This window comes from Sceloporus occidentalis, unplaced genomic scaffold (assembly GCF_023333645.1).
Source record: "Sceloporus occidentalis isolate IW3139 unplaced genomic scaffold, rSceOcc1.0.p SCAF_10, whole genome shotgun sequence".
Taxonomy (NCBI): Eukaryota; Metazoa; Chordata; class Lepidosauria; order Squamata; family Phrynosomatidae; genus Sceloporus; species Sceloporus occidentalis.
In genome coordinates this window covers 52,366-63,575 of record NW_028316990.1, presented here as the reverse complement: position 1 = coordinate 63,575, position 11,210 = coordinate 52,366, and the positions used below count along the sequence as shown (strand labels likewise).

Sequence of the window (11,210 nt, the reverse complement as noted above, 5' to 3'; positions counted from 1 at the left end):
CACCATGCCAGCTCTTTGAGGTATGTACACCAGTGTAATAAGGGTTTACATGTATATGTCACCACCAACACAATTCTAGCCAGTGGGGAAGATCCATTGTAGAAGAGAACCATTAAAATCAATTGGATTTATAGGTAAAGCTGTATTCAATTTGACAAGGTCAGAAATAGCTGGAGAGGTACCCTGCTTCTCCATTGCACATCCATGTGCTGAATTTAAACAAATTCACATCATCCCTACACAAGGAGACTACTGCATGGCCATATAAACATTTGCAAGCTGATTGCCTAGAAAACATCATCTAAATATAAAAAAAGAAATCTCTTTTTGTAATTTTCAGCTTTTACTTTTTCATTTCAACGGAGAAGTTAACATCTTAAAACAAATGTTTATTTATAGGACAAACGTGGCCTTTAATATACTGTGTAAGAATTGTTTAAAATAAGTTGCCCCTCACTTTAGAGGCAATACCACCATAAGGAACACAAGGTAAGATATTTAGATGCAAGAACTTGGTGAGGGATGTCATGTCCATCAACTTGATTTGACTGTCGCTTTTCCACAGAGGACTGTCAACTGGCTCTGTGGAAGAAAAAGATAAACAGTAGATTGTATAGACAATAGAGCGTGGAAAGTTACTTTTTTTGGAATAACTGGTTATGTCTACAGCCCTAAGACCCCAAAACCTAGTTAGTTACTATTTTAAAAGTTGCCGTCTATATATAACTGTGACTCAAAATACCCTCCATCTTATCACCGCCTGAACAACTTCAACAGAGGATGAGTTATAGCGTGAGCCACCACAACAGTGCACCACCTCCATTTAATGAGGTCACAGCAGTCTGTAACTATGAAAACAACCTAAATGTTACTATAAGCTGCAAGAGATTCCACCTAAACATTAGGAGAAACTTCCTGACAGTAAGAGCTGTTTGACAGTGGAACACACTCCCTCGAAAAGTGGTGGAGTCTCCTTTTTTGGAGGTTTTAAAACAAAGGCTGAATGCCCATCTGCTCAGGGTGCTTTGATTTTGAGTTCCTGCATGGCAGGGGACTGGACTAGGAGGGCCCTTCAGGTCTCTTCCAAGTCTATTCTATGAATTTGGTGGCCAACAACCAAGAGGTTCCATGAGGCCTTTTTCCTCAGCCAAAGTTTTTGTTGACGACAGAGCTAACTGAAGATTATCAATGACACAAAATGGGTGAGGTGCTTTGTGTTTGCCACCCTTGGTGTGGACTCAAGGAGGAGACTTCCAAGTCTCATTGGGCATTGTTGAAAAGGGAAGACTGAACAGTATGTTCCCAAAAGGGATACTTCCAACATGTACGCTCCTCCCTTTGTCGAGAGGTTCAAAATCAATTTGCTTTGCCTACTTACCACTAGAGTGTGGATATGTTGGACAGTGTCATCATTTAATAACTCCACATTGATGTTCTGGAGATCATCGCCAGCTGAGCAGAGAGTCTGAACAAGAGCAGAAAAGTGTTGTTTGGATGCTGCAGGGAGGGTAGTGTATTGATCTCTATCTCATTTCAACCATGCAGTGGGCAAGATCCTAAATTGATCTGGTGGAGCATAAAGCTCTATCAAACAGAAAACTCCATTCCCTCTCCCTATTTTTATATTTTAAATATATAAAAAAGCCTGTTACACATGTACTGATCCCCCAGGGATTCAAAGGCATTCTTCTGCCACTAAATACCGTTTGCTGGAGAGCCACAAGGAGGCCTGCCACAGCAAGACTACTTTTGCATAGGTAAAAGATGCCTCCTCACTCCATTACTTCTCCACAAGGACTGGAAACCTGTACAGTTTGTTTGTTATTTTTCAAGTGCTGATTAGATTTGTACCTGTAAATCTTCATATCCATCCAGCCATTATTTTATTTACATCCTTCCTTACTTCCAGACTGTGATTCAAAGCACTTTACAAAAAGGCAGAGAATACAGTAATACACACACACAATTAAGATTGAAATAGTATTAAATACCAGAATATCTAATCATCAAGCAGACCGCAGCTCCATTATAGCCACCTGCGGATGGTATCATACCTGCCCATCAGCCAGAGGTATGTTGACAAAGGGGACAGATCTTTCATGGGGCATTGAGGAGCTCCGCAGAGTTGCAGCCGGAGTCTTCTCTGAAGCAGACACATTTTGTGAGAGCCCCCTGTGTGGAGCCCTAGGAAGGGGAATGATTTGATTTCAATGGAGTACTGAACAGTCCCAGTTGTTGTTGTTAGTAAATAATATTAATCACCATCACCATCCTAATCATAATCATTTTTATCTATATGCTACCTTTTCTGCAACGCCCGGACCCAAGGCATCTTACAAATTAAAACAACTACAGTGGGGCACTTAGTATTTACTGGAGTCTGGTTCCAAGAACCCCCCAGTGGACACCAAAATCCATGGACATTCAAGTCCCATTAAATACAATGGATAGTAAAATGGTGTCCCTCATATAAAATGGTAAATCAAGGTGTGCTTTTTGTAATATATGTATTTTAAAAATATTTTCAAGCAGTGGATGCTTGACTCTGTGGCTAAGGAATCCATGGCAATGTACAGTATAGTTAACAACATACAAAATACCAATATTAAAGTAGGGGTTGGACTGGATGGCCCTTGTGGTCTCTTCCAACTCTACGATTCTTTGATTCTATGATTCTAAGGCGGGTTATAGACCGCTGCTTTGAGACGGTCTGCCGCCGCCGCCACTGCTTGCTCCGTAAGGGAGCCGTCGCAGCCACACTGCGCGGCTCCCTTACGGAGCAAAAAAGAAGCTCCAAAATGGAGCTTCTTTCTGCGGCGCCTCTGTGACGTCGCGAGGCGCCAGGGGTGCATTCGCGACGTCACAGGCGCCGCAACACGTTCGGACGCACAGCGTCCGATACGTAAACATGGCGCCGGCCGTGTGGAACGGCGGGCGCCATATTGTACGGACAGAGTCCGTATTAGACCCAGGGGCATCTAGAAGAGACGCCCCTTTTTTAAAATGGGACGTCCGCAGGACGTCCCAAGTGCCAGTTTGTAACCGGCCCAAGTCTCTCTCACTAACAGCATTCTTGTCTGTTATTTCTGAAACCAACTCATCGTTACAGAAAAATTTGTTAAATGACAGGATTGCCCCATGCCCTGATTAGGTTATATTCTGAAAGGATAGTAGGACTTACCTTTTAGAGCCCATTGAGGTGCATTTGGGGGCAGATACTGACTGTTCACGTAAAGAAGCAGATCGCTCAATATTTCTTGCCTTTGGAGTATAGTATGCAGAAGCAGACCTGATGGGATGCAAAAGCCAATGAAATTGGTTGGTTTGAGCATGTTTTATTTCATCCTTGCTTCTACAACTCCAGAAACTCCACCCAGAGTGATGAATGGTAAGGGGCTAGGTAATTCTAATCCAAATTATCTGAACACCCAACAATTCCCCATCCGTACTTTACAGGAATCATCCTATTAAGCTGAGGTCTGCCAACTGGGGAACAACCACAAGGAGGTTGTTATTCTTACCTGGATACATTGCTTTGCTTGCCCTTTATGACAGAAGTCAAGGAAGCCAAGGAATTGGTTTTAAATACCTGCAGAAAAATTAGGCACATTTCAGCAGGTCCTGGGGGTGGGCTGGGGCTTAATGGAAAGCAAAGCTGCAACATAAAACCAACTGGATAAAGGAATAAGAAACCCGAGGGAAATAAAACAGTGCTTGTCTTACATAGAAATGGCACAGGATAAATATACAATGTATGTTAATTACTGATTTCAATGGTCCAACCCCCTACAATTTTTAATAACTGTAGTCTAACCTGTAGGTCACCTAGACATACAGGTTACCATGTCATGGAGACAATCCGGTCCTCCAATAAAAGAGATGGAGCAGTTAGCATCCTCGCACTGCAAATTTCATCCTTCACTGAAGTCCCTATGGTGAACAAACCTAAAGCCAGTTGATGAACCAGCTTCCACCAACATACATTCTCATCTTTTCTTCTGTGAGCTTCAGTTCATTGACTTCATTTCATTCCATTAACTCCTCTGGAAATCAGCTTCAACTAGCATGGCTCACAGGTTAAGAATCTGGCAGCTGTAGCCCAAAACATCTGAAGAGGAAACCATGTCAGAGGCCATAATCTTTCTATACTTACCTTCTGAGTTGTTTTCTTTCCTTGTGCTCCAGTTTCACCTTTCTCATCTTTGTATTCCACAATGGTAGTAACCTTCACTAGAAAGGGCATGTTAGTCGTAGAATCATAGAATAATAGAATTGGAGGAGACCACAAGGAACATCCAGTCCAACCCCTTGCCATGCAGGAACTCTCAATCAAAGCATCCCCGACAGATGGCCATCCAGCCTCTGTTTAAAGACCTCCAAGGAAGGAGACTCCACTACACTCTGAGGAAGTGTGTTCCACTGTTGAACAGCCCTTTCTGTCAGGAAGTTCCTCCTAATGTTTATTGCTTTTCTTGGAGCATGCATCCATTGTTCCAGGTCCTGTTCTCTGGAGCAGCAGAAAACAAGCTTGTTCCCTCCTCAATATGACATCCCTTTAAGTATTTAAATGGGGCTGTCAAATCACCTCTTAACATTCTCTTCCTCCGGCTAAACATCCCCAACTCCCTAAGACGTTCCTCATGGGGCATGGTTTCCAGACCCTTCACCATTTTAGTCACCCTCCTTTGGACACGCTCCAGTTTCTCAATGTGCTTTTTGAATTGTGGTGCCCAGAACTGGACACAATATTCCAGGTGAGGTCTGGTGGGGGCAAAATCTAGAGAAGGGTTTCTTTTACACAATGGTGGTCAAATGAACAGCCAAAATTTCCTCTAGCTTTGGATACCAACTTACCTCGTTTGCTGTTTGTCCTCACAAGCTTGGGATTTGACAGTTTCCTGACACAGCATTCATTCTGGAAACAGGATGCAGGAGTAGGGAGAAGGAAGAAGAGTATTATCAGAGCCAGCCCAAGATATTTTGATCCTTTGTTTGAGCCAGAGCAGAAACTCCCCTTTCCCATCAACATAGCATGCATAATATCCAAAGCCAGCAAGTGCACAAAACAGAAAAGCCCACAAACAACTCCGTATGCCTGGCTGTAAGGACCAGCAAACTGGACCACCAAAGCCTTCAACTTCACATTAGACCACCAATGATTTGCTGCCCTTTTAGGAGACCCCAAAAGTTGCTCATGCAGCTGCCCCATCTTGCCCAATGGTAGGGCCAACCTGGAACAACATATTGGTGATGAATAAGAGAATCATCACTTATTGTGCTATCCAAAGGCCATAACAAAAAGCTTTTTAAAAATGCACAAAACATTTAAGATAAAAAGTACAAGATTGTCTATTGTCTTTCAGTAGATGTTGCAATAGACTGAAGAAGCTGGTAATATAATTAACTTCTACCTCCTTTCCTTTCCTTTCCTTTCCTTTCCTTTCCCAATATCCCTTTCCTTTTGTGCTGTGTTCTGATCAGATTGTAAACCTGATAGGAGAAATTGCCACATCTTAAAAAACAAATTATAGATTTTAACAACATTTCCTGCCATAGAGCAGAGCATTAGTGCTATAAACAAATGATACGAAAAGAAAGCAGGAATCCTCATACACACACACACCCCAAAAATTAAAGCCTTTCCACAGTGACATCTCTAATAGTTAGATACTTACTGCCTCAAGGTTAGCAGCAACTGCAGCAGCTGCTTCCTCCTCTTTCAGGTCTATGACAGAGAAACAGAAAAATGGGATGAAAAAGTTGGTAGCTTAATAATAGTAATGTTTTGCATCCTAAGGACCACACATCCCTGAAAGCAAGGATGAGCAGAAAATAGGACTGTGAACTACTGGTTCATCTTTTGGGAAATTTGCAGCAAATGAGCAAAGGTTTTCCAATTCAATTTTTAAATAAATCAGCCGCCACAATGAAAAAGAACTCCATCTCTCCTCCCCAAGATTGCACTCCTTTGCATGCTTACTCAGAGGAAAGCCGCACCAGGGTCAGGGTGGCCAAGGGCCGACTGTATATCTGTCTGGAGGTCTTAGAGAAAAATGAAACACATTCTCCAACACTGAGGTCCATCTCCCTCCACAGGAGCTTGGAGATGTGCCTTTTCTCAACTGAAGCTCCCAGAATCTCCTAGCCAGCATAGCCAGTGGGGATTCTGGGAGTTGCAATCCTAAGGATAACTTATAAAGGTTCTGCTGCTCTGGTTTAGGGGAAAGGTTTCCAGTGGCTAAGGGAAGGTGAAGGGGCCACAATTTGAACTCAGGCCTTACTGATCAAGTCTTTCCGCCTCATTTTGCGCATGACCACAGGCAATGCCAGCGACTCCACCCAAAAGGCCTTCTCAGCCATGTGAAGAAGTGAAGCCAGTTCTTTCTTCATCTCTTGAAGGTTTTCCTTGGCTTGGACAAAGGCAACAAAGAAAGTGAAGTAACAGAAGCAGAAGATAAAAAGAAGTCAATGAACTAAAACAGGAGAAACTGTTCCCAGAAGTTAGAGTTGAGAAAAAGCTACTTTTTGGGACTCTTCACTCCCAGAATCCTGGAGAATACTAAATCTAAAGTGCTTTTTATGGACTATCCTGGGGATTCTGGGAGTTGTACTCTAACAAGTATCTTTTTGCCAATTTTGATGGCAGAAGCCCAAGAAGCAGAGCAACTTTAGTTACTTCCTTCTTTCCCCTGTCCCAGAATACATCCTTTTCCAAGATTTAGATATACAATTGTAGCACCACACTTTTGATTGTGAGTACATCTACACTGTAGGAAGAAATGTGATTTCACACCACTTTAACTGCCATGACACCATATTACAGAATTGCGGGATTTGTAGTTTTCTGATGAACCAGCACTCTTAGGCAGAGAAGGCTAAAGAGCTTGTAAAACTACAAATCCTAGGACCCCATGGGATGGAGTTATTGCACTTAAACGTGCGCCAAATTGCATAATTTCTACAATATGCCTTTGTGTAAAATCACATTACTCTCCCAGCCCCCAAATCTCACCCTGATGATCAAAATCCCGTAGAAAGAGGCTGATCCGCTGGTCCCTCTGCTCTTTGCTCAAAAGGCCTCGCTCCGTTCCCACTCCGGAGTCACTCTCGCGCTTGGTCGCCTCTTCCAAATGCTTTCTGAGCTCCATGACAATCTGAGCCCACCAGAAAATAAAAATACAAGTTTGCCAGAAATTCAAATGCAGGCAAGAGAGAATGGGTATAAAATGGAGTGGATTATTGCAGAACCGGCAAACAAAAGTCTGCAGGAGTTGGACTGGAAGGAGGGTTGCTCAGGCCTTTTATGTGAAGCTGCAATCCATCTTTGAAACCAGCTCTCTGGATGAATAGAGGTAGAGGAGACACTCTTGAGAATCAAGAATCAGGTCCATCCAGTTGTTTTCTTTCTGTGCTTCAGTTCATGCACGAATTAGTCTTTCCTGCAATGGGCTCAAGGTTTGTGCTTTTCTTCCCAACAACCCTGTGATGGGGATCAGGTTGAAGAGACCGCTGGCTGCGTGTTTCACAGCTGTGTGGAGGCTAAAATATGGGTTTCCAAGCTGCAGCTGCTCTAAATGAAGCTTGACACTGTTTTCACTGCCACTGCTCCATCCTGGGATGGGATTTGTAGTTTGTTGTGGCACAATAGCTCTCTGACAAAGAAGGCTGAATTTCTTACAAAATGACAATCCCAAAATTCTAGAACATGGAGACATGGCAGTTAAAGCAGTGTCTAACTACACTATTTCTGTTGTGCGGCTTCAAGTCATTTCCAATTTACGGCGACCCTATCATGGGTTTTCTTGGCAGGATTTGTTCAGAGGAGGTTTGAGAGAGTGTGACTTGCCCAGGGTCACCCAGTGGGTTTCATTACCAAGCTGAGAATCTACACTGTAGAAATAGCTCCCTCCTATGGAATCCTAGGATTTGCAGTTTTGTTGGGGTCTTTAGCCTTCTATTCCCAAGAGTGATGGTGCCTCCCAAAACTATAAATTCCAGGATTCTATAGGATGGCTCCATGACAGCTAAAGTGGTGTCAAACTGCATTATTGCTACAGTGTAGATGCACCCTAAATCTAATACTCTAACTCCCACACCACACTGGCTGTCCTTAAGACAAAGGTGGATAACATGCAACCCTTCAGGTGTTGGGAGTACAATTCTTCTTGAACCAATCTGGCCAATGGTGAGGAAAGATGAGTATTGGAGTCTAACATCTGAAGGGTGTTGTATCCCTGTCCCTACATTAAGGCTCTCAGCTGTCCCCTTCCCTCACAGAACGTGGCTCACCCAAGGATCTACAAGCATATATTAGGGGCCTCCATATGTAGGTTGGGACTTCAACAGCCATCAGCCTTAGCCACCATAGCCAATAGTGAAGAATAATGGGAGCTGCAGTCCTTTCTCTGGTTGGCCAGAGGTTGCCCTTCTTCATCTAAACCTACTTTGTGTCCCCCTTCCAGGTGTGACCAATTGGCATGGTGTCTGCTGCATTGTGAGTTCTCAGAAGACTTCACACCATCAAAGAAGTTCCAACAGCTTGTTTATTTCTTGAAGTGGTAGGTACACTTAAAAAGTCATCCAAGTACAGTAAGGAGGAGCACCTGTAGGAAATGCAAACCTACCAGCATGCATCACAATGTTAGGTTGCTTTATTGTTCAAGGACTTACATAAAACAAAACAAGACTCAGCGTTGTAACTCCTCACCCCCATCACAGGTTTCTTAGGTTGCAGTTATTTGGGGGGTATGTCCACTGAAACCATCTCCAAAATAGGCTTCTCATGTCGGCAGCCTTATATCAAGCACAACCGAGTTAAACTTTAGCTCATCTACAGTATTTTCCAGTGTACACGCCAAGAAAAAAAGTACCCTTTACATTCTCTCTTCCAGTATCAGAAATTAAAAGGCACCGTAAGATATATATATTTTAGACAATGAAAGTCAGTATCCTTGACTTAAAAGTAAACTCTAAGGACTGCTGCCTCCATTCTTAAAAGACAGAAATGGGGAGGAAAGAATCATACCTTTAAAAGTATGCAAAAATGTTATTTAGAAACATGTAAACCTTGCTATCTTTGTATTTTTTAGGAACACTGGGTGGAAACACAAGGTAAATATAAAACCCATTGGTTTAGTAAGACTACAAATATCCTTCCCGCCCCCCTTTCCCCAACCCATGAAAAAAAGTCACTTACAAAAATATTTTAAAAATATATCGCAACTACCAGGATTAGAGCACTACGGGTTCCATAACGGCAACTTCTCCGAAGCAGCGAGCTTAACATTTGAGAAAAAGTGCAATTGCTTTGAGATCTACATTTTGACTGAAATACTCCAAGAGTAGAAGTTACTACAGCTTTGCTTATTTAGGTTACTATAACTTAGATCGTCTCTGCTTCTGTTAATCATTGATTAAGAAATCATGCCAACTGTGGAGCTATCTGTACATTCAGGGTCATGCATTCCTATACTCATATCCCTGTGTTGTACTATTAAGACGGCAGGATCAGGAAACAAAAATATAAAGGCTTGAATACTGTCAGCAGCCTCATTTGTTGAATAGTAAAGCAACACTTGGGTTAACCCCATTGGTTCACTGAGGTTGCATCTGCACTGCAGAAGTAATCTAGTTTGACACCACTTTAACTGACATGGTTAAATGGTAGGAATTGGAGTTTGGTGTGGCACCAGAGCTCTCTGACAGAGAAGGCTAAATGTCTCACAAAAGTACAATTCCCAGAATTCCACAGCATTGAGCCATGGTAGTTAAAGTGGTGTCAGACTGGATTATTTCTGCAGTGTGGATGCAGCCTGAGTCTACTGTAGCTGAGACTATTAACAGAATTTAGGCCAAAGTCTGTTCCTACTGCTCCCAGGGGTCAACATATACAAGAAAACATGCTCACTAAGAATTAATGCCATCGACAAGATACTGTTCATTTGGCTTTTAAATTCAGCTCAGGAATGTACAGTGCAGTTGTCTCCATGTCTATTTAGAAGCAAGCCCCAGTGAGTTTGGTGGGTCTTATGCCTCAATTTTGTATAGGATCATATTCCTAGGCAAGTGAGGGTGATCTGGGCAATAATCTCCAGACTACTTTCATTCATCTTAATCTGTTCATGGGAACTTTGGTCAAGTACCAAAATATCAAGACAGAAGTATTTATATGCCTGAAAGTGTATCTACATGGCACCATTATAGCAGTTTGATTGCACTTTAATTTCCATGGCTCCATCCGATGGAATCATGAGATTTGGGACTTAAGATCTCTAGGTCACTCCCCCTGGTTTATAACATTCTGGCAGAGAACTCTAAGTACTTAATGGAACTACAGATCCTAGGATCTCATAATATAGAGCATGGATATTAAACTGGTATCCAAGCACTGTATAATTGTATAGTCCGAATACATGCCAAGATACTGTCAGTGAGTCAATACTGTCCCTTCACCATACTATGAAGTTTATCTTAGTTGGACCAAGATGGCAGAGTTCCTACTGCCTGATAGTAAAGTGAGTCATGGAGGAACTGTCATCAACTCTGTTTAGCCACCTGAAAAGCTTACTCACTATCTTGTCCTGTGTTTTTGCTTTTCCATATCAGAAATTCCATTAACCCATGACTTAGGTAGATGTGTGATCATCATGGAGTTTGATTTTCCCGCGAAAAGGTCCTTTGCTTTGCTATGTTACTTGAGATCTCATTCCTAAAGCAGTCCTTGCCATACAGGTAGGAAAACAGGGTTTAAGTAGGACAAACCACTTCTAATTATATCTTTCCTGCACAGAAAATTAATTGGCACCATTTATTTTTCCTATGCAAAGACTCTGATGCTTCAATTGACATGTTGGGCTAGTTTGGCGTCAACCATTATTAGGGATGCCGGAGCACAATTTTGACCATTTCTAAAATCAAGGACAGAAAACCTGTGATCTTCCAGAAGGTGTTGAACTACAGTTCCCATTTTCCTTGACCATGGCAGCTGGGACTCATGGGAGACGGGATAAGACAACATCTAGAGGGACAAATGTTCCTCCACCTCTTAAATCTTGAAGCAGAAAACTGCAACACACAACGTGGAATCCTGTTGGTTCATCTTAACTAGAGTCCACCTACTGATTCAATTGCTGCATGGTGAGGTTACACAGAAGTAAACCCCATAGATTCCATGGGTCTCCTCATAACAGGATTTAGGCCATAGTTTCTGA

At 42.4% G+C, this 11,210-nt stretch overlaps 1 protein-coding gene across 1 annotated transcript; it reads right to left on the bottom strand.

Moving 5' to 3' along the window:
• Window positions 1–139: 139 nt before the first annotated feature.
• LOC149305721 (borealin-2-like) lies at window positions 140–8,757 on the bottom strand. The gene is made up of 11 exons (XM_089477028.1): window positions 8,671–8,757; window positions 7,013–7,154; window positions 6,282–6,410; window positions 5,676–5,725; window positions 4,855–4,915; window positions 4,154–4,230; window positions 3,522–3,589; window positions 3,182–3,289; window positions 2,055–2,184; window positions 1,379–1,465; window positions 140–582 (listed from the first exon to the last, which is right to left on the bottom strand). The coding sequence occupies exons 2-11, from the start codon at window positions 7,146–7,148 to the stop codon at window positions 535–537; spliced, it is 894 nt and encodes a 297-aa protein (XP_089333154.1). The 5' UTR covers window positions 7,149–7,154; window positions 8,671–8,757; the 3' UTR covers window positions 140–534.
• Between the last annotated feature and the right edge of the window lie 2,453 nt (window positions 8,758–11,210).

Coding starts and splice junctions, on each gene's coding strand:
- LOC149305721 (XM_089477028.1), bottom strand. CDS start 7,148: ATGGAGCTCAGAAAGCATTTGGAAGAGGCGACCAAGCGCGAGAGTGAC. Junction 5,726..6,281: donor GAGGCGGAAAGACTTGATCA/GTAAGGCCTGAG, acceptor TCTCTGTCATAG/ACCTGAAAGAGGAGGAAGCA. Junction 3,290..3,521: donor AAGCAAAGCAATGTATCCAG/GTAAGAATAACA, acceptor GCATCCCATCAG/GTCTGCTTCTGCATACTATA.